We start from the raw sequence: 23,272 nt of genomic DNA, 5'->3' as shown, positions 1-23,272 counted from the left end.
GATCTGAGTTACTACAGAGAATTCTTTCCTGGATGCTGGCTGGTGAGTCCTGCCCACATGCTCAGGGTTTAACTGATCGCCATATTTGGGGTCAGGAAAGAATTTTCCTCCAGGGAAGATTGGTAGAGGCCCTGGAGGTTTTTTGCCTTCCTCTGCAGCATGGGGCATGGGTCACTTGCTGGAGGATTCTCTGCACCTTGAGGTCTTTAAACCACAATTTGAGGACTTCAATAACTCAGACATAAGTTAGGGGTTTGTTACAGGAGTCGGTGGGTGAGATTCTGTGGCCTGTATTGTGCAGGAGGTCAGACTAGATGACCATAATGGTCCCTTCTGACCTTAAGTCTATGAATCTATGAAAAACCTGAGAGTCTCCGGATTAAGTTTAGAAGTGTGAGCAACAAGGGTGATGTCGTGGTGGGAGTCTGCTATAGACCACCAGACCAGGGGGATGAGGTGGACGAGGCTTTCTTCTGGCAACTAACAGAAGTTACTAGATCACAGGCCCTGGTTCTCATGGGGGACTTCAATCACTCTGATATTTGCTGGGAGAGCAATACAGCGGCGCACAGACAATTCAGGAAGTTTTTGGAAAGACAATTTCCTGGTGCAAGTGCCGGAGGAACCAACTAGGGGCAGAGCTCTTCTTGACCTGCTGCTCACAAACAGAAGAATTAGTAGGGGAAGCAAAAGTGGATGGGAACCTGGGAGGCAGCGACCATGAGATAGTTGAGTTCAGGATCTTGATGCAAGGAATAAAGGAAAACAGCAGAATACGGACCCTGGACTTCAGAAAAGCAGACTTTGACTTCCTCAGGGAACTGATGGGCAGGATCCCCTGGGAGAATAACATGAGGGGGAAAGGAGTCCAGGAGAGCTGGCTGTATTTTAAAGAATCCTTATTGAGGTTGCAAGAACAAACCATGCTGATGTATAGAAAGAATAGTAAATATGGCAAGCGACCAGCTTGGCTTAACAATGAAATCCTTGCTGATCTTAAACACAAAAAAGAAGCTTACAAGAAGTGGAAGATTGGACAAATAACCAGGGAGAAGTATAAAAATATTGCTCAGGCATGCAGGAGTGAAATCAGGAAGGCCAAATCACACTTGGAGTTGCAGCTAGCAAGGGATGTTAAGAGTAACAAGAAGGTTTCTTCAGGTATGTTAGCAAAAGGAAGAAGATCAAGGAAAGTGTGGGCCCCTTACAGAATGAGGGAGGTATCCTAGTGACAGAGGATGTGGAAAAAGCTAATGTACTCAATGTTTTTTTTGCCTCTGTCTTCACAAACAAAGTCAGCTCCCAGACTACTGCACTGGGCAGCACAGTATGGGGAGAAGGTGACCAGCCCTCTGTGCAGAAAGAAGTGGTTCGGGACTATTTAGAAAAGTTGGACAAGCACAAATCCATGGGGCTGGAGGCACTCATCCGAGGGTGCAAAAGGAGTTGGCAGATGTGACTGCAGAGCCATTGGCCATTATCTTTGAAAACTCATGGTGACTGGGGGAGGTCCTGGGTGACTGGAAAAAGGCTAATGTAGTGCCCATCTTTAAAAAAGGGAAGGAGGAGGATCCAGGGAACTACAGGCCATTCAGCCTCACCTCAGTCCCTGGAAAAATCATGCAGCAGGTCCTCAATGAATCCATTCTGAAGCACTTAGAGGAGAGGAAAGTGATCAGGAACAGTCAGCATGGATTCACCAAGGGCAAGTCATGCCTGACTAAACTAATTGCCTTCTATGATGAGACAACTGGCTCTGTGGATGAGGGGAAAGCAGTGGATGTGCTATTTCTGGACATTAGCAAAGCTTTTGATACAGTCTCCCACAGTATTCTTGCCAGCAAGTTAAAGAAGTATGGGCTGGATGAATGGACGGTAAGGTGGATAGAAAATTGGCTAGATGGTCGGGCTCAATGGGTAGTGATCAATGGTTCCATGTCTAGTTGGCAGCCGGTATCAAGTGGAGTGCCCCAAGGGTCGGTGCTGGGGCCGGTTTTGTTCAATATCTTCATTAACGATCTGGAGGATGGTGTGGACTGCACCCTTAGCAAGTTTGCAGATGACACTAAACTGGGAGGAGTGGTTGATAGGCTGGAGGGTAGGGATAGGATACAGAGGGACCTAGACAAATTAGAGGATTGGGCCAAAAGAAATATGATGAGGTTCAACAAGGACAAGTGCAGAGTCCTGCACTTAGGACGGAAGAATCCCATGCACTGCTACACACTAGGGACCGAATGGCTGGGCAGCAGTTCTGCAGAAAGGACCTAGGGGTTACGGTGGACGAAAAGCTGAATATGAGTCAACAGTGTGCCCTTGTTGCCAAGATGGCTAATGTTATTTTGGGTTGTATAAGTAGGGGCATTTCCAGCAGATCGAGGGATGTGATCATTCCCTTCTATTCAGCACTGGTGAGGCCTCATTTGCAGTACTGTGTCCAGTTTTGGGCCCCACACTACAAGAAGGATGTGGATACATTGGAGAGAGTCCAGCGGAGGGCAACAAAAATGATTAGGGGGCTGGAGCACATGACTTACGAGGAGAGGCTGAGGGAACTGGGATTGTTTAGTCTGCAGAAGAGAAGAATGAGGGGGGATTTGATAGCTGCTTTCAACTACCTGAAAGGGGGTTCCAAAGAGGATGGATCTAGACTGTTCTCAGTGGTAGAAGATGACAGAACAAGGAGTAATGGTCTCAAGTTGCAGAGGGGGAGGTTTAGGTTGGACATTAGGAAAAACTTTTTCACTAGTAGGGTGGTGAAGAACTGGAATGGGTTACCTAGGGAGGTGGTGGAATCTCCTTCCTTAGAGGTTTTTAAGGTCAGGCTTGACAAAGCCCTGGCTGGGATGATTTAGTTGGGGATTGGTCCTGCTTTGAGCAGGGGGTTGGACTAGATGACCTCCTGAGGTCCCTTCCAACCCTGATATTCTATGATTCTATGAACCGCACCCCAGCACTTGCCGGTAGCATGGCTGGGAGGTAGGGGAGCGGAGCAGGCTGGGGCTGCCAGTTAGTGCAGGGAGCCCGACCCCTCCTGCAGTCCTCAGGGGAAGGGCTGGCTGGAATGGGGGCAAGGCTGGGGTGGAACAGGGGTGGGAACCATGGGGAAGAGGTGGAGTAGGGGCTCAAGCAGCACGCAGCTGCGTAGGGCACCAGGAAATTTGGTGCCCCAACTTTCCTGGTGCCCTACGCAGCTGCGTACTTTGCATATGGGTAGGGATGGCCCTGACTGTAGCACAGAGTCAAACTCCTTCTGCTTGCTAAGGAAAAACTTGTTTTTAGGGGAGTTGCTCTGAACAGGAGCTAACGACCCTGTTCCACACTGAGCTATTGCCCAGAAACAGCCCCACACTTGTCACATTTTACAAACCCTTCACCTCTTTAACAGCCCCTTCACCCTCACTCTGCATCAATGAAGGTTTTTGTCAGAGAATATGCCAGGTGGCAGGAGGAGATGGGGCGGGATACACTCTCACACTAGCAGGAAGGAGCAGAGAGGAGGCTGGTGCTAGATTGAAGCAAGGACCATAAGGGAAGTGGAAACACCAAATCCAGGGGAGAGATCCAGACCCCACTGAAGTCAATGGGAATTTTCACCCAGTGGTTTGGCTGGCAGGAGTCCACTAGACAGCATTAGAGGGAGGGATATTCTGGGTGTTCCCTGAGCTGTGGGGATGTTCAGTGGGGGTGACCCTGGAAGAGGTGACATGGTCACTTCTCTCTGTATGTGTGAGGAGCTGCAGGGCAGCAGAGCTCCGTGTGAGAAGAAGGCAGCAAACCCAGCGAGGAGGCCGGAGCTCCTACCTGACGCCAGCCTGTGAACCTGTAGAGTGAGGCAGAGAGCGACGTAGCCGGGCAGAGCGGAGCTCACTGTGGAGCCGCAGGAGAATGAGGGAACCTTCCCCGTCATCGTAGTTGGGTCTTGGATCAGAAGAAACAAACAAAATCAGAGGTGCAATGACTGGCACAAGGGTTAGCCCACCCTGGTGTGCAATGCATGGAGTTGGGAAGGGATTCTCCCCGTAGCTCTAGTTTGCACTAGCTCCAAGCAGGGTCAAACATCACTGAGATTAAAATGCCAGCAGTAGCTGGCAGCCCATCTGCACTAGTGCTTGCTCCCTGGAGCTGCACCTGTGCTAAGGTTAATGATTATTCCAGAATAAATCCATATGTGGACACTAATTTCGGAGCAAGAATGCCTTGTTTGTGTGTTTACCCAATGCACTGCAGAAGTGGGCTAACAGGAACAATGCAATTGTCTTCTGGAATAAAAGTATTGCATAAATTTAGCTATAATATAGGGTATGTGTTCACTTTCAGTTATCCAGACTCAGACTTACTGCTGAGAGTCTTTTATTGCTGTGTGAATGTACCCATAGGGGACCAAAAAGTCAAAGGCCTAGTCTACACTACGAGTTTAGGTTGAATTTAGCAGCGTTAAATCGAATTAACCCTGCACCCGTCCACACAACGAAGCCATTTACTTCGACATAAAGGGCTCTTAAAATCGATTTCTGTACTCCTCCCCGATGAGAGGAGTAGTGCTGAAATCGACATTGCCATTTCAAATTTGGGTTAGTGTGGCCACAATTCGACGGTATTGGCCTCTGGGAGCTATCCCACAGTGAACCATTGTGACCTCTCTAGACAGCAATCTGAACTCGGATGCACTGGCCAGGTAGATAGGAAAAGCCCTGCGAACTTTTGAATTACATTTCCTGTTTGCCCAGCATGGAGAGCTGATCAGCACAGGTGACCATGCGGTCCGAGAATCGAAAAAGAGTCCAGCATGGACTGTACCGGAGGTACTGGATCTGATCGCTGAATGGGGAGACGATTCAGTGCTAGCAGCACTACGTTCCAAAAGACGGAATGCCAAAACATTTGAAAAAGTCTCCAAGGGCATGATGGAGAGAGGCCACAATAGGGACTCACTACAGTGCTGTGTGAAAGTTAAGGAGCTCAGATAAGCGTACCAGAAAACCAAAGAAGCAAATGGATGGTCCAGTGCAGAGCTGCAGTCATGCCACTTCTACGCTGAGCTGCATGCAATTCTAGGGGGGTCTGCCACACTACCCCACCCCTGACTGTGGATTCCAATGAGGGGTTACTCTCAGCCATACCTGAGGATTCAGCGGACGGGGAAGATGATGATGAGGAAGACAATGACGAGCTTGCGGAGAGCACACAGCACACCGTTCTCCCCAACAGCCAGGATCTTTTTCTCAGCTTGACTGAAGTAGCCTCCCAACCCTTCCAAGGCGGTATCCCAGACAACGAAGCCAGAGAAGGGACCTCTGGTGAGTGTATCTTTGTAAATATAACATATGGTTTAAAAGCAAGCGTTTTTTAATGATTAATTTGCCCTGAGGACTTGCGATGCATTCGCAGCCAATACAGCTACTGGAAAAGTCTGTTAACGTGTCTGGGGATGGAGTGGAAATCCTCCAGGGACATCTCCATGAAGCTCTCCTGGAGGTACTCCAAAAGCCTTTACAGAAGGTTTCTGGGCAGGGCAGCTTTATTCCGTCCTCCATGGTAGGACACTTGACCACGCCATGCATGTAGCAAGTAATCTGATATCATTGCATGACAAAGCCTGGCAGCGTATAGTTCCAGTGTTTGCTGGCATTCAAGCAACATCCGTTCTTTATCTCGCTGTGTTATCCTCAGGAGAGTGATATCGTTCATGGTAACCTGATTGAAATACGGGAATTTAATTAAGGGGACAGAAGCGGCCATTCCTACTGGGCTGTTTGCCTGTGGCTGAAAAGAAATCCTTCCCTGCAGTTAACCAAGTGGTGGGGGAAGGGGGGCATTGGCGCTGTGCTGTTCGCATCTGGCTAGCAGGGATCTTCCCTGATACCAGCCTCACGGTGGAGGGAGGGGGAAAGCGATCATCCCAGAGAATTGGATGGGGGGCAAGGGTAGTTTGGTTTCTGCTGCTGCACGTTAACATGAAAACCTCAGCACTCAACGGGTTTTGCTTGGTATGGGAAAGGAGGGTGCTGCTTTTATGAAGGTTGCAGAAGCCGAAAGACAATGGCTTACCATGGCCGCATGCAAGCCGAATTCTGTTGCCCAGCCCTGCGTCTGTGATCTCTAACACCAAAGCCGCAGGCACTCAATATTAAGATGCAAAATGCTACCTTGTACCGAAATCACATGTGCTATGTAATGTGAATAGTGCTGTTTACCGTGAAAGAGTATACCCATTGTTCTGTAAAATGTATCTTTTTAAAATACTTCTCTTCCTTTTTTCCCTCCCTCCTGCAGCTGCAAATTTTTCAAGCCTCTCTCCTCCATCTCGAAGGCTATCTCAGATAAGGCGGCGAAAAAAACACACACAAGATTAAATGTTCTCTGAGATCATGCAGTCGACCCGCAGTGAAAGAGCTCATTTGAATGAGTGGAAGGACACAGTATAACAGTACAGGAAAGCAGCCAACGAACGTGAGGACAGGAGGGAAGCTCAAGATGAGAAGTGGCAGCAGGAAGATCAGAGGAGGCAGGATGCAATGCTGGGGTTACTGCGGGATCAAACAGACATGCTCTGGCATCTGGTGGAGCTTCAGGAATGGCAGCAGGATTACAGAGTGCCGCTGCAGCCCCTGTTTAACTGCCCTCCCTCCTCCCCAAGTTCCATAGCCTCCTCACCCAGATGCCCAAGAATGCGGGGGAGAGGGTCTGTGCACTCTGCCACTCCACACCAGTTGACAGCCCAAATAAAAGCCTGTAATTCAACAAGTTTTGAAGTGGCCTTTTCCTTCCCTTCTGCCCTCCTCCCACACCCCACCTGGGCTACCTTGTCAGTTCTCTCCCTATTTTTATAATCAATTAATAAAGAATACATGGTTTTTAAATGATAGTGACTTTATTTCCATAGAAAGCAAGCTGTGATCAAAGGGGGGAGAGTGGGTGGCTTACAGGGAATGAGTCAATCAAGGGGGCAGGTTTTCTTCAAGGAGAAACAAACAGAACTCTCACACCGTAGCCTGGCCAGTCATTAAACTGGTTTTCAAAGCTTCTCTGATGTGCAGCGCTTCCTGGTGTGTTCTTCTAATCGCCCTGGTGTCTGGCTCTCCATAATCAGCGGCCAGGTGATTTGCCTCAACCTCCCATCCCGCCATAAATGTCTCCCCCTTACTCTCACAGAGATTGTGGAGCACACAGCAAGCAGCAATAACAATGGGGATATTGGTTTGGCTGAGGTCTGAGCGAGTCAGTAATGTGTGCCAGCGTCCTTTTAAATGTCCAAATGCACATTCTACCACCATTCTGCACTTGCTCAGCCTGTAGTTGAACAGCTCCTGACTACTGTCCAGGCTGCATGTGTATGGCTTCATGAGCCATGGCATTAAAGGGTAGGCTGGGTCCCCCAGGATAACGACAGGCATTTCAACATCCTCAATGGTTATTTTCTAATCTGGGAAGTAAGTCCCTCGCTGCATCCATTTAAACAGATTAGTGTTCCTGAAGACGTGAGCATCATGAACCCTTCCTGGCCATCCCACGCTGATGTTGGTGAAAAGTCCCTTGTGATCCACCAGTGCTTGCAGCATCATTGAAAAGTACCCCTTGCGGTTTATGTACTGGCTGCCCTGGTGCTCTAGAGCCAAGATAGGGATATGGGTTCCATCTATCGCCCCACCACAGTTAGGGAATCCCATTGCAGCAAAACCATCCACTATGACCTGCACATTTCCCAGAGTCACAACCTTTCGTAGCAGCAGCTTAGTGATTGCTTGGGTACTTGCATCACAGCAGCCCCCACAGTAGATTTGCCCACTCCAAATTGATTTCCGACTGACCGGTAGCTGTCTGGCGTTGCAAGCTTCCACAGGGCTATCGCCACTCAATTCTCAACTGTGAGGGCTGCTCTCATCTTGGTATTCCAGTGCTTCAGGGCAGGGGAAAGCAGTCTGTGCTTGTTTCCCGGGCCCAGAATCAGTGTTCCACAGCATGAACCTGCCCCATTAACACCATGATCTCCAAAGCGCTGGGGCCTGCAGTTTGAAAGAATTCTGTGTCCATGTCCCCATCACTCTCGTCTCCGCGCTGCCATTGCCACCTCCTCCTTGCCTGATTTTGCAGGTTCTGGTTCAGCATAAACTGCACAATAATGCGCAAGGTGTTTACAATGTTCATGAGTGCTGCGTTGAGCTGAGCGGCATCCATGCTTGCCATGGTATGGTGTCTGCACAGGTAACCCAGGAAAAAAGGCGTGAAACTGTTGTCTGCCGTCCCTTTCACGGAGAGAGGGAGGGAGAGGGGGGACTGTCATAGGTCTCACCCCCACTCTGAACTTTAGGGTACAGATGTGGGGACCTGCATGGACACTTCTAAGCTTAATTACCAGCTTAAATCTGGTCTCGCTGCCACCATCCAGAATTTTTGAGTAGCTGGATCACTCCCTTTTCCCCAAAAAACCTTCCCCTCCCTGGGTAGCCTTGAGAGACTCCTCCACCAATTCCCTGGTGAGTCCAGATCCAATTCCCTTGGAGCTCTAAAACAGGGAAAAAATCAATCTGGTTCTTAAAAGGAAGGCTTTTAATTAAAGAAAAGAAAGGTAAAAGAAAGAAAAAAAAACCTCTGGGAGACAGCATATCAGCTAATCTCATAGACAATAGATTGAAAACACAGGATGTTCCCCTGGGCAAAAATCTTAATACACACAAGAATACCCAATTTGATAATTCCATTAATTTGCACTAAGACAAGTACAAAAGAAAATAAACATAAACCTATTTATTCCTTTCTAAAACTTACTACTCTGATAAGAGGCTGGTTCCCTGATCTTTTTCACTCCCACTGAAACTGAAACTGACTAAACAAAGGAAACTTCCCTCCTTCCTTTTGAAACATCTTGTTCCCCCATTGGTTCCTCTGGTCAGGTGTCAGCTAGGCTAGGTGAACTTTTTAACCCTTTACAGGTAAAAGAAGCATTAACCCTTAACTATCTGTTTATGACAGGGCCTGACAACATGTACCCAGAACCACCTGCAACAATGTTTTTTGCCTCATCAGGCATTGGGATCTCAACTCAGAATTCAAATGGGCGGGGGAGACTGCGGGAACTATGGGATAGCTATGGGATAGCTACCCACAGTGCAACACTCTGTAAGTCGATGCTAGCCTCAGTACTATGGACGCAAACTGCCGAATTAATGTGGCCACATGCACTTGACTTTATATAATCAGTTGCCAAAAATCAAATTCTGTAAAATCAGAGTAATCCCATAGTGTAGACATACCCAAAGGTGTTAATATGACCCAGTCAATGTTCAAAACAGTTAAAATGGGCTTGGATTTGGTATACAGAGACCTCAACCTGCTTAGCACCATGGAAAATGCACCATAACAAATATTTTCAATCTTTTATGAAAGATATCAAAAAAGAAGGAAAAACAGTTAAAGCATTTGAAGTATAAAAAATTGGTCTTTCATTTAACAACATCCCTGGTTTCCTTTCCCTTTAGCTGGAGAGAGTTTTTAAAAGGAAAAAGTCTCATAGGGCTGGTCTACACTACAAGTTTAGGTCAACGTCTCAGCATTAGGTCAAATTTATATAGAGTGTGTTGTCGACCTAAAGGCTTTTAAAATCTACTCCTGTACTCCATCTGAATGACTGGAGTAAAGCCAGAGGTTACATTCATGCCTTGAATTAATGGGAGTGTAAAAACTGTGTTCTGTAATTCGGAGTTACTGGCCTCCAGGTGATGACCCAGAGCGCTCCAGTGAGCACTTTGAACTCCAATGCTCTTCAGCCAGGTGAGCAGGAAAAGCCCTGGAGGGAAGAGTTTGTGCAGGCAGAATCTGAACCAGCAAAAGAAACACTGCTATCTATGCCAAAATCGCACAGGACATGGTCGATAAGGGCTACACCAGGGACACACAGCAGTGCCACGTGGAAATAAAGGCGCTTATACAAGCGTACCAAGGACAAGACTGGCAAACAGCCACTCTGGTTCTGAGCCACAGACATGGGAGACTGACGACATGCACCCATAACCATCCGCAACAATGTTTTTATCCCATGAGGCATTGAGACCCTAGCTCAGAATTCCAATATGCTGCAGGGACTGTGGGATAGCTACCCACAGTGCATCACTCCTTGAGTTGATGCTACCTTGGGCAATGAGGATGTGCTCCGTGGACCACAGCCACCTAGAGGGGACATGCAAAATTGCATTTGTTAAATTGGATGCTCAAAGTCAAATTAAATAAAATCAACCTAATTTTGTAGTGTAGACATGCCTTTATTTGACAGTCTCTTAGGGTATGTCTTCACTACCCGACGGATCAGCGGGCAGCAATCGGTCCAACTGGGGTCGATTTATTGTGTCTAGTCTAGATGTTCGGTGTCTGTGTACCCTGCTCTTCCTAGCCTTACCCTGACACCTCTCCTCTTTGATCTCCAGACACAGCCATGTTGTGCTCCCATGTTCAGCTTCCCCTCCAGCTCGGTGCTAATATTTAGTCATTGTGGTTTCCATTGTCTCTATAGGTTATGCCATCCCAGTGTGTTGATTCTAGCCCAGAAAGTCCAAGCAGCTCTATGTCTGAGATACCTGCCTTCATCTACCACGTCTCAGGGAGAAAATCAATTCTTTCCCCCAATGGATAGTGCTGCCAAGGTGATAGGTACACAGTCGTACAGACAGTTCATAAAAATATTACATACAATTCCCACTTTGTCACATCTCTTTCCCCTTTGACATCAAACTGAGTGAGATCTCTTCAACCAGTGACCTGGGAGTCTTCATATCTCCTGCTACCTTGGGACTCAGATGCCTTCCAAGTTCAGGTAAAACCACAGATGTTTTCCATACAGGACAAGAGACGGTTACTCACCGTAGTAACTGTTGTTCTTTGAGATGTGTTGCTCCTATCCATTCCAGTCAGGTGTGCGCGCCGCGCGTGCACGGCTCTTTGGAACATTTTTACCCTAGCAACTCCGAGGGGCCAGCTGGCGCCCCCTGGAGTGGCGCCGCTATGGCGCCTGTTATATACCCCAGCCGGCCCGTCCGCTCCTCAGTTCCTTCTTGCCGGCTACTCCGACAGTGGGGAAGGAGGGCGGGTCTGGAATGGATAGGAGCAACACATCTCGAAGAACAACAGTTACTACGGTGAGTAACCGTCTCTTCTTCTTCGAGTGATTGCTCCTATGCATTCCAGTCAGGTGATTCCCAAGCCTTACCTAGGCGGTGGGGTCGGAGTGAGACGTGGTGGAGTGTAATACTGCGGAGCCGAAGGCTGCATCGTCTCTTGATTGATGCACCAACGCGTAGTGGGAGGCGAAGGTGTGGACAGAAGACCAGGTAGCCGCTCTACAGATGTCCTGGATGGGGACATGGGCCAGGAAGGCGGCCGACGAGGCTTGTGCTCTCGTGGAGTGAGCGGTGAGGCGGCATGGTGGCACGCGAGCAAGCTCGTAGCAGGTCCGGATACATGCTGTGACCCAGGAGGAAATCCGTTGGGAGGAGATCGGCTCGCCTTTCATGCGGTCAGCAACCGCTACGAACAGCTGGGGCGAATGCCGGAAGGGCTTCGTCCGCTCGATGTAAAAAGCGAGCGCCCTGCGGACGTCAAGGGTGTGAAGCTGTTGCTCCCGAGGCGAGGCATGCGGCTTCGGGAAGAAGACCGGGAGGAAGATCTCCTGGTTGAGGTGGAAGGCAGAGACCACCTTAGGGAGGAAGGCCGGATGTGGTCGAAGCTGCACCTTGTCTCCGTGGAAGATGGTGTATGGTGGACCCACCGTTAGAGCACGGAGCTCAGAGACTCATCTCGCTGATGTAATGGCGACTAGGAAGGCTGTCTTCCAGGAGAGGTAGAGCAGGGAGCACGTGGCCAAGGGCTCGAAGGGGGGACCCATCAGCTTGGCCAGCACAAGGTTCAAATCCCAGGTCGGGGCAGGACGCCGCACCGGCGGGTACAAGCGGTCCAGGACTTTAAGGAAGCGGGAAACCATCTGGTTGGAGAAGATGGACCGACCTTCCACAGATGGACGAAAGGAGGACACTGCTGCCAGGTGAACTCTCAAGGAGGAGACCGCAAGACCTTGCTCCTTAAGGTACCAGAGGTAGTCCAGGATGGTAGGGACAGGGACTACGAAGGGATTGAGGCCTCGTTGGTCACACCAGAGCGCGAACCGCTTCCATTTCACCAGATAGGTGGAGCGAGTGGAAGGCTTTCTGCTCTCTAGCAGGACGTGCTGAACTGCCGCCGAACAGTCCCTCTCTGTGTGGGTCAACCACGCAGGTACCAAGCTGTAAGATGGAGGGACTGCAGGTTCGGATGGCGGAGTCTGCTGAAGTCCTGGGTGATGAGGTCCGGCCATAACGGAAGGGGGATAGGATCCCGAACGGAGAGCTCGAGCAGCAGGGTGTATCAATGTTGCCTTGGTCAGGCCGGAGCCACGAGTATGACGCTGGCTCTGTCCCTCCGAAGCTTCTGTAGCACTCGGTGCACGAGCGGGAACGGAGGGAAGGCGTAGAGGAGGTGATCCTTCCAGGAATACAGGAAGGCGTCCGACAGGGAGCTCAGCGAGTGACCCCAGAACGAGCAAAACAGGTGGCACTTCCTGTTCGCCTTGGAGGCGAATAGGTCTATCCGGGGAAACCCCCACCTCCGGAAGATTGTGTGCACGACGTCGGGACGGAGAGACCACTCGTGGGAGAGGAACGACCTGCTGAGATGGTCGGCCAGTGTGTTCTGCACTCCCGGAAGAAAGGACGCTTCCAGGTGAATCGAGTGGGTTACGCAGAAGTCCCACAGGAGCATCGCTTCTTTGCAGAGGAGGGAGGAGCGGGCTCCGCCCTGCTTGTTCACGTAGAACATTGCCGTGGTGTTGTCCGTGAACACTGTCACACAGCGGCCTTGCAGGCGGGTGCGGAAGGTGTGACACGCCAAACGGATCGCTCGCAGCTCGCGGATATTGATGTGCAGAGCGAGCTCTTGGGGCGACCAAAGGCCTTGGGTGTGAAGGTCGCCCAGGTGAGCTCCCCAACCGAGCGCTGAGGCATCCGTGGTCAGAGTGGCGGATGGACGAGGAGGGTGGAACGGGACTCCCGCACACACGACCTCCGGGTCGAGCCACCAGCGGAGGGACTCGAGGGTCGGCTTGGTGATCGTGACCACCATGTCGATGGGATCTCGATGCGGCCGGTACACCGACGCGAGCCAAGACTGGAACAGGCGGAGGTGGAGCCGCGCGTACGCGGTGACATATGTACACGATGCCATGTGGCCCAGGAGGCGGAGGCAGGATCGCACCGTCGTGGTCGGGAAGGTGACGAGGTCCCGGATGATGGAGACCATCGTCTGGTGCCGAGATCGCGGCAGGCAGGCGCGGGCCAGCGAGGAGTCGAGGACCGTTCCAATGAACTCCACCCGCTGCGACGGAATCAAGGTGGACTTCTCGGCATTGATGAGAAGACCGAGTCGCTGAAAGAGGGACAGGATTTCTGTCAACTGGCCCATTACCGGCCACCGAGACTTTCCGCGAACCAGCCAGTCGTCGAGATACGGGTAAACGTGTATGTGACGACGGCGGAGGGCTGCGGCAACCACTGCCATGCATTTGGTAAATACCCTCGGTGCGGTGGAGAGCCCGAATGGTAACACGGCGAACTGGAAGTGGGCGTTGTTGACCACAAAACGGAGGTAACGTTGATGAGGAGGATAGATCGCGACATGGAAGTAGGTGTCCTTCATGTCGAGGGCGGCAAACCAGTCTCCCGGATCCAGAGAGGGAATGATGGTCCCCAGGGTGACCATGCGAAACTTTGGCTTGAGCAGGTATTTGTTGAGCTCGCGAAGGTCCAGGATAGGACGTAGCCCTCCTTTCGCTTTGGGGATGAGAAAATAACGGGAATAGAATCCCCTGCCCCGCCTGTCTTGAGGCACTGCCTCTATGGCACCCACGCTCAACAGAGTCTGGACCTCTTGTAAGAGGAATTGCTCGTGAGAGGGGTCCCTGAAGAGGGACAGGGAGGGTGGGTGGGAAGGTGGGGGCGAAACAAAGTGAAGGCGGTATCCCGATTGGACTGTTTGAAGCACCCAGTTGTCCGTTGTTATTTGGGACCACGCCGAAAAGAAATAGGAGAGGCGGTTGTAGAAGAGAAGGGTAGGATCCGGTAGGGAGAGTGATGGGCCGTCCTCGGGCGTCCCATCAAAAGGCCTGCTTGGACCCCTGAGGGGCCTTGGAAGGGGCCTGGGCCTGGTTGCGCCTGTTGCCGGATGGTCGACGGCGATTCGGGCCTAGTCGCCTGCTGTTGTACGGGCGGTACTGTTGTTGAGGGAAAGACCGGGAGGGTTGTTGCCGGAAGGACCTGCGCTGCGGAGCCGGTGTGTGCATCCCGAGGGTGCGGATGGCGATGCGATCGTCCTTCAGGGTCTGAATCCGGGAATCAGTTTTCTCGGAGAAAAGACCCTGGGTGTCAAAGGGCAGGTCCTGCAACGTATACTGCACCTCTGGTGGCAGGGTGGAGGACTGCAGCCAGGAGATGCGCCGCATCGTCACCCCTGAGGCCAAGGTCCGAGCTCCCGAGTCCGCAGAGTCAAGGGCGGCCTGGATGGAGGACCTGGACGATTTCTTCCCCTCCTCCAACAACGCGGAGAACTCCTGGCGGGAGGCTGTTGGTAGGAGCTCTGTAAATTTCGCCAGGGACGCCATGATGTCATACACGTACCTGGCGAGGAGGACCATCTGGTTGGCGATGCGAAGTTGCAGGCCACCAGCCGAGTAGACCTTGTGGCCTAACAGGTCCATTCGCCGCGCGTCCTTTGACTTTGGCGCAGGGGCAGGTTGACCATGCCTCTCCCTGTCATTGACCGACTGAACGACCAACGAGTCCGGGGTCGGGTGAGTATACAGATACTCGTAGCCCGTGGGGGGGACTGAGTACTTGCGCTCAACCCCACGGGCCGTAGGAGGGATGGACGCAGGCATCTGCCAGAGTGTGGTGGCGTTCTTTTGTATTGTCCGAACAAACGGTAATGCCACGCACACTGGAGCCTCCGCTCCAACGACATTTGTTATGGGGTCCTCGTCCTCCTGGACCTCCGCCACGGGGAGAGCCATGGCCGTCGCCACGCGGCGAAGCAGGTCTTGGTGCGCCCTTAGGTCTATCGGCGGAGGATCCATGGCAGATGCTCCGGCCACCGCCTCGTCAGGTGAGAACGACGAGGACAAGCCCTGGATGACAGCCTCCGTCGATGGACCTGCTGACTGCTCGTCGGCTGGGTCGGGCTGCGTGTGCCTCTGGGGGTCAGGCGGTATGGAAACCGCGCCCGGTGGTGAAGGGGGCGGTCGGCTGACGGTCGCCTCTGGTACCCTGTGCTCGGAGGCAGGGGCTCTTGGAGGGAACGACACTCCCTGAGTCTCATACTGGGTCCAGGGAACCCAGAAGCCCCACTGCTGTGCCCCCTGAGGTTGGCCTTGTGGGGTAGGTGGCAGGTGCCCGTTGCTGTCTGCCCCGGAAGCAACCGACGCGGGGCGGGATGGCCATGGAGGTGCCGAGGTGTTGACGGATTGCGCCGTCGAATGAGGTAGTCTGTCCCCGGACGGTGCCGAGGATCGGTGCCAGTCTGCACGGTACCGGGATGGTGACCGAGACCAACGTCCGCTGCGGTGCCGGGAGCTCGACCGGTGCCGGGAGCTCGACCGGGATCCGGACCTGCGGCGCCGGGAGCGGCTACGCGAGTCGCGGTGCCGGGAACGGTGCCGGGAAGCAGACCTTCGTCGGTGCCGACGCGAAGGCGATCGGGACCTGGAGCGACACCGGGAGTGCGACCGGTACCACGATGTCGAACGGTACCAGGACTGCGACCGGCGTCGGGACGGCAACCGGTACCGCGATGGCGAGCGGTGCCTAGATCTTGAGCGACGGGACGGTGACCTGCGGCGGGACCGGGAACGTGACCGGGACTGGGAGCGTCGTCCGTGCCGTATGTCCGGAGAGGGGGGCCGTATCATCATTGCCGGCTTTCCCGCCGAAACGACAGCCCGCACCGGCGGTGCTGGGGGCCGGAGGCTCGATGCCTCTGTGAGCTCTATGAGCTCGCGCGCCGTGGAGAAAGCCTCTGGCGTCGATGGCAGCCGGAGCTCAACCGCGGTCGGTGCCGGGGAGCATGGCGGTGCCGGACTCGACGGCCTTTGCGGCGCCGGAGTCAACGGCCCGGTGCACGTCCTGTGCACAGCCACAGCGGGGACCGCAGGTGGCGCAATTGTCTTGGCTGCTGGGCCCTCAGCGTGGGACTTGGCAACCGCTTTCGCCGGCTTGCGCTTCTTTGATGGCGACAGGGAGCGGTGCCGGGCCTTCGGTGCCGGTGGCTGAGGTCGCGGAGTCTCGGTGCCGGAACGGCCTGGGGCCGGCGGTGCGCTCCGTACCGATGAAGCCTTCGGTGCCGGCGCAGACGGTGATGGGGGCTGGAGCGAAGCCTCCATGAGGAGCTGCTTTAATCTTATGTCCCGCTCCTTACGCGTCCGGGGTTTGAAAGCGGAACAGATAGGGCACTTATCTGTCCTGTGACTCTCACCGAGGCAACGGAGGCAGGAGTCATGCGGATCCCCTACTGGCATAGGCCGCTGGCAAGATGCACAGGGCTTAAAGCCCGGTGCCTTGGGCATGAGCCCGCACCGGGGGAGGAAAGGGAGGGGAAACCCTCCGTAACCTTATCCTAAAAACTAACTATCTAACTAACAGAAACTATCTATACTAATCACTAAACGAACTATATACACGAAAAAGTAGCGAGAGCTAGGGTTGTGGAGGACAGAGAGCACTCCACAGTTCCAACTGGCCGTCACGGGCGGTAAGAAGGAACTGAGGAGCGGACGGGCCGGCTGGGGTATATAACAGGCGCCATAGCGGCGCCACTCCAGGGGGCACCAGCCGGCCCGCCGGAGTTGCTAGGGTAAAAATGTTCCGAAGGAGCCGTGCACGCGCGGCGCGCACACCTGACTGGAATGCATAGGAGCAATCACTTGAAGAAGAAAACCAATTTCCCATCCATTTGGCAACTTTTCTACCAGGAAATTTCAAGATTCTTACAGCACAGACTTTCATTACTCAAACAGACCGTTTTCATAACACAGTTCAGAGCAGTTGCACACCCTCCCTTGGGTCTTATCTTTTGGATGACACTAGCAGGGTGCACATGGGGAGTTTTCATGGGCCTCTGTGTTCTCCTGCCACCCCAATGCCGTGAGGGTTGAAACCGAGATGGGAACCTGCCACTACCCCTCCCACTCATCTTCCAGGGAGTGAGGAGGGCCGTGAACCCACCTTCCTCCATATGTCAGCCGACTTGGCTGCAGCCTTGGGGTGTCTTTACCCCTTGGTTGGGGTAGGGAGTGAGCCTTTGAGTATTTGGGAGGATTGGAGTAGGGAAAATGCTCAGAGGCAGAAAAATATGCACCTGTAAACTGTTACTGTAAAAATTTAGGCACCAAGTGACAGGGCCACCCAGAGGATTCAGGAGGCCTGGGGTCTTCGGTGGCAGGGGATCCTTCCGCTCCGGGACCCGCCGCTGAAGTGCCCCGAAGACCCGCGGGGGGGGGCCCCCGCCACCGAATTACCGCTGAAGCGGGACCTGCTGCCGAAGTGCAGTCGGGTCTTCGGCGGTAATTCGGCAACACGGGGTCCTTCCACCCTGGAACGGAAGGACCCCCCTCTGGCTAAGACCGGGAGCGGAAGAAGCTCCAGGGGCCTGGGCCCCGTGAAAGTTTTCCGGGGGCCCCAGAGCGAGTGAAGGACCCCGCTCCAGGGGCCCTGAAAAACTCTCGTGGGGGCCCCTGCGGGGCCCGGGCCTGGGGCAAATTGCCCCTCTTGCCCCCCCCTTCAGGGCAGCCCTGCCAAGTGATTTAGGCACTGCAGAGTCTGGCCGCAGATGAGCAGGGTTTTGTGAATCCCAGTGTGTCCTGATTCTGGGATTTTTTTCTAGATACTTAAAGTGGCAGGAACCTAAGTTCTCTTATGAATCCAGCTGGTGGTAAGGAAGGGGAGCCACACACGGCCAATACCATCATTTAAGGAAGTGATTCACTAACTACAGCTCACATCAGGCAGCAAAACAGCATGAACAAATGAACTCTACTGCAGGGCGCCAGGCTCTGCTAAAGCACAATGAACCAGCAAAGGGAAAAACCTTCTCTCAATCTTCAGGCTAGAAGCTCTGTGGGGCAGAGACTCTGCCTCATTGTGTGACTGGAATAGACTAAGCACACTGTGGTGTTACCAAAACCAAACACTGATCATCATGTGTGTGTGTTTCTTCAACCAAATTTACACTTCAAGTATGGGAGTGGCAGTTTACTCCTGACAAACCTGGGAGAGGGGCCCTGTGACACTGACAGCTCATCTGAGTGTGTGTGGATGAGGAAATATCAAGCTAGTCTGTAGTTCCAGTGCTGGAAGATCCCTTACCTGCTGAGTCCTGCAGGGACACTTCCTCCAAGCAGCTTCAGGGTCCTGCAAAGCTCTCAGTTTTTCTAGCATCCATGAGTTTGCACTTCCTGTGAAACTTTCCTTTGCTGAGGTGGTTTCACCCATTCAGCACAGGAGTCACAGCCAGGGAGTTTCACTCTGTCCTGTTCATTAATTTACTGCATTTGTAACTGAATGGAATCGCTGCCCGTTTCTGCTTCTCCCACCAGCTTCAGAAATGAAAGTAACAAGATAACTGGGAAGTTATCTGAAACACAAATCCTTGTCACATGCTGAGTAAAGTACAAGGATCAAAGTCCTCTTAAAGAAACATCCCCAGCAGTGCCAGTGAGTGACAGATTTGGAGCCGACCCACTCACTTTGGCAGGTGACACTCAGCTCTGGCCTGTTTCTTCCTGCTCTCTGAGAATCAGTAACATAAAAAGCAAATTGTATGTAAAACCTCTGTCCTCCAAGGTTTCAATCTCCTGGGGGTGAGGGAAAGAAAGCCTAACATTTTCCTGATTGTGAGGGGTATGGCAGAGCCAGGTGCTGCACGGACTCTCAGCTAGATACTTGGGGTAATTGATGAATTTTCTTGTGCAACCAAAATACAACAGATTGTGCGAGCCCCAGGCCATTGTCCCTTCATGCAGCTGCACAGTCTGGGACATTGCTGGCCTGGAAGGGCCTCTGGGGATGAGAGTTCTCTCACACTCCATGTCCAGCAGATACCTGGCCTGTCTGCTGAGACTTCCAGAAAGCACCGGCACTAACACTAGTCATGATGGTGGACTTTGTGCTGTGGACACCAGTTCCATGGCCGCCCAGAGGGGGGGGGCAAAGGGGGCAATTTGCCCCGGGCCCCGGGCTCCGCTGCGGCCCCCAAGAGAACAGCTGAGGCTCCTGCCTCCACCCCTCTCCTGGAGCCTCAGCGCATCAAGCGCCATCCTCAGACAGCGCCGCAGCCTGACTCCGGCGGGGCCCCTGAGCCGCTCAGAGCCGCGTGGTGCGGGGCTGCGAACTCCGGGCTGAGCTCAGCTCCCTCCGCTCGGCGTGGAGCTCCCAGCCCCGCCCCCTCCCCACGCGGCTCTGAGCGGGGCGGGGCTCAGGCCCCGCCGGCCACACGCTGCAGCAGTTGAGTGAGGCGCTGAGGCTCCGGGTGAGGAGGGAGCCGGGGGTAAGAGGCTGGGGCACGGGGGGTTGGCTAAGGGGCAGGGAGTCCTGGGGACAGTCAGGGCACAGGGAGGGGGCAGAGGTTGGGGGGCCGGTCAGGGGGCAGGGAATGGGGGGAGTTGGATTGGGGGCGTTCCGGGGGGGGGTCTGTCAGGACTCGGGGGTGGTGGATAGGGGTTGGGCCAGACAGGGAGCAGGGGTGGGATCCCAGATTTGTGGTGGGTCTCTGGAGGATGGTGAGGAGAAAAGGAGCAGGATGGGTCGGGGATTCTGAGTGGGGCAGGCAGTCGGGGGGCAGGAAGTGGGTGGGGGTTGGATAGGGGGCAGGGCCAGGCTGTTTGGGAGGCACAGCCTTCCCCACCCTAAAGCTCATTCAGCAGTTTGAGGCTTGCAGAAGAGCCAAGCTGTTAGCTTTTCCATTAGGGCTACCATCCCTTTCACTTCTCAAATGCCAAATTATAGTCTGTATTTAATTTCAGTGCCATAGGGAGATTCATGTCAGGGGAGGGTAGCTTCATTTAAAATTAGCCACTGGGGGAGGGATCACCTGAGAAGAGCAATAGCCTTCCCAACCCTACCAAGGGAGACCCCCCTCCCCTGCATTCCCTGAGGCTTCAGAGGGGTTAATTCAGTGGTTCTCAAACTTTTGTCCTGGTGACCCTTTCACATAGCAAACCTCTGAGTGTGACCCCCCCCCTTATAAATTGAAAACACTTTTTTATATATTTAACACTATTATAAATGCTGGAGGCAAAGTGGGGTTTGAGGTGGAGGCTGACAGCTCACAACCCCCAGTAATAACCTCGTGACCCCCCTGAGGGGTCCTGACCTCCAGTTTGAGAACCCCTGGATTAATTTAATTTTAGCACCCTGTGTCCATTCACATGCATCTGCTATCTCAGTTTTGACAACATAGGCTCATCCCAGATTCTGGAACAAGCTCAAATGCTCAGTTTGTGGAGTATGTACATAGTTTATACTAAAGACAAATCCACAGTAACCGTCTGCAGTTTGTGAGGGACCCCATGGAGCCAGTCTCTAGGAAACAGATAAATGCATGGAGATTAAGTCCATTAATGGCTATTAGCCAGGATGGGTAAGGATTGGTGTCCCTAGCCTCTGTTTCTCAGAGAGTGGAGATGGATGGCAGGAGCGAGATCACTTGATCATTACCTGATAGGTTCACTCCCTCTGGGGCACTTGGCATTGGCCATTGTCAGTAGTCAGGATACTGGGCAGGATGGCCTTTAGTTTGACCCAGTATGGCTGTTCTTATGTTCTAAGCTAAATGAACCCAAAGTTATGGAGACAGATATGAGTCAAGGAAGCCAGCAGAGTATCAGAAACCTGGAAAGATCTCTGCTTGTATGGGCTCAGGCGTTTGGTCACAAGCTGAGGTGGTTCAAAAGGTTTGGATTTTTTTTTAAACAGAATTTTTTTATTGTTTCTTTAAACAATCAAACACAGCAAGCAGCAAATATTTGGCCACACACTTCTGAAACCTCAAACCATGTTCAGGTTTTGGCAGACTAATTTCAGCTTTTCAATTAAAAAAACCACAACAAATTTTGAAGGAAAGCAGACATTGTGATTTTTTTCTGCTTTTTAAAAACCCCTAGTTTTCGATCCAGAAAATTTTTTGATGGAAAATATTTGTCCAACCCTTTTAATGAGCTTTACTGCCTTTTAGCATTAGCTGATGCTGAGAACCAGTGATACCTTATAAAGAAGTTTTCTCAAAACTGGGTTTGTGCCAAAATGCAGAAGGTTTATTTTTCCCAGGGGTGCCCGTGGGGGGAAGCAAGTGGGGCAATTTGCCGTGGGCCCCGCAAGGGCCCCCAGGAGAATATAGTATTGCAATTTTTTTATAGAAGGGGCCCCCAAAATTTCTTTGCCCCAGGCCCCCTGAATTCTCTGGGCAGCCCTGACCAGTTCCCTAGGTAGACTAAGCTCCATTAATTAACTGTGCTGAGTCACTGACCATTTATAATGAAGGACAGTGTTATCGCATGTGCAGGGCAACTGAACCCACTCAAACTATCCCAAAGCAAAGGAAAGACAGGAAGAACAGCAAGGAAGTACTTGGCACTCCTCTGCCAAAGGTTTCTTGGGAGGGCTGCTCTGTTTCTTCCCCCATGATAGGAAACTTTGCCATGCCAATTGGCAAATACTTCGGCAGGCATCATAGCAGCACATAGGCAAGCAGCATATGGACCCGGCCTGCAGCTGCACGCACAGAGGAGCTTCACCCTTGCATCCTCAGTTACTCTCATGAGTGAAATAAGCTACTGGAAAACAGTGCCAGTATTCAGAACAGTGTCTTGTAGTGATACCTCTCTGAAATCCCTCACCCTTTGTCTTATTTTACCCATCCCCCTGGGGCCAAACTCATCATGCCTGGGGCTCCCACCGTGCCATATGCCAACCAAAGGAAGTGATAAAATTGTGTTTTTAACTCATTTGGATCAAGGGTGAGAATTCACTCACAATAATGCCTCTGTGTCTTGTTTCTTTAGCATATGTACATGTGTCCTTGAGGTCTCCTCTTGCTCACCAGCTGAGCGGCTCCATCTGATAAGGATACAAAAGAAGAGGAGTAAGGAAAAGATGTTCTGTTAGGTGCTGCAATTCTCAGGTGCTTCGGGTTGTAAGCAGAGAGCATTGGGAGAAAAACTGTGAATGGATAGTCAAGATAGGAAACAGGCAGGAGCACAGAAGGAAACTTCTCCCTCTTAGTATCACAAATGTTATGCAGAGCACACAGGTGCTATGACAAAGGGAATATTTTTCTCACTGAAGTCTAACCTGCCAAAAAAGCAGCGCCAGTGCCTCTTTAAGTGACCAAAGACATTCAACAGTCATTCTGCGCCTGCTGTGCCTGTTGTTGAAGCACTCATTGCTGCAGACTTCAAAGTTGCCAGTGTATAGGCTGGGTCTCCAATGTTCACTATTAGCATTTCCATATCGCAAATGGGAATCTTCTGGTCTGGAAAGAAAGTCCTTGTTTGCAGATTTCTGTTCTGGCCAGTGTTCCAGAAGATGCATGTTTCATGCACCTTTCCAGACCAGCCTGAATTGATGTTGGTGAAACAACCCTGGTTATCCACCAGTGCTTGCAATACTATAGAGAAGTACTCCTTTGTGTTGATGTACTCCATCGCAAGGGGGTCCACGGCCAAAATGGGGATATGGGTTCAATCTATCGCCCACCACAATCAGGGCATCCCATTGCTGCAAAACCATCCACTATTTCATGCAAATTACCCAGAGTCACAGTCCTTTGCAGCAGGAGGTGATTAATGTTTGGGGGAGGTGATTGAGAAGCAGGAGGTGATTAACTTGCCTCATTGAAACCCCCACAGTGGACTTCCCAACTCCAAAATGATTTGCGACTGATCGGTAGCAGCCTGGAGTTGCCAGCTTCCACGCAGCGATCGTCATTCCCTTCTTCACTCTTATGGCGTCACCCATTTTGGTGTCCTTTTTCTGCAGGGCAGGAGGAAGCAGAGATGATGGAACAATTTGTATAATGGGAGTGTTGAGAGTCATTGAACCAAACTGTAAACCCTGTATATGATGGACGCCACTTCAAGCCGGAGGTTCCTGCTGCACCCCCAGTATCCCTGGTACCAACACCTTTCCAGATGTCAGCTGCATTCATTGGA

At 52.1% G+C, this 23,272-nt stretch overlaps 2 protein-coding genes across 3 annotated transcripts in view; both read right to left on the bottom strand.

Annotated features, from left to right (window-relative positions):
* Window positions 1–18,674, bottom strand: part of LOC123345204 (butyrophilin subfamily 1 member A1-like) — an 81,112-nt gene extending 62,438 nt beyond the window's left edge. Inside the window, exons 1-2 of the mRNA XM_044981913.1 lie at window positions 18,432–18,674; window positions 3,805–3,921 (exon numbers count right to left, since the gene is read on the bottom strand). Coding sequence (XP_044837848.1) covers window positions 3,805–3,910 — 106 coding nt within the window. The 5' untranslated portion in view covers window positions 3,911–3,921; window positions 18,432–18,674. The remainder of the gene's footprint in view (window positions 1–3,804; window positions 3,922–18,431) is intronic.
* Window positions 1–23,272, bottom strand: part of LOC123345197 (butyrophilin subfamily 1 member A1-like) — a 651,080-nt gene that overhangs the window by 157,901 nt on the left and 469,907 nt on the right. The window lies entirely within an intron of this gene.

This window comes from Mauremys mutica, chromosome 12, assembly GCF_020497125.1.
Source record: "Mauremys mutica isolate MM-2020 ecotype Southern chromosome 12, ASM2049712v1, whole genome shotgun sequence".
Taxonomy (NCBI): Eukaryota; Metazoa; Chordata; order Testudines; family Geoemydidae; genus Mauremys; species Mauremys mutica.
Note: the sequence above shows the minus strand (reverse complement) of the source record. Positions and strands in the feature narration are given on the sequence as shown.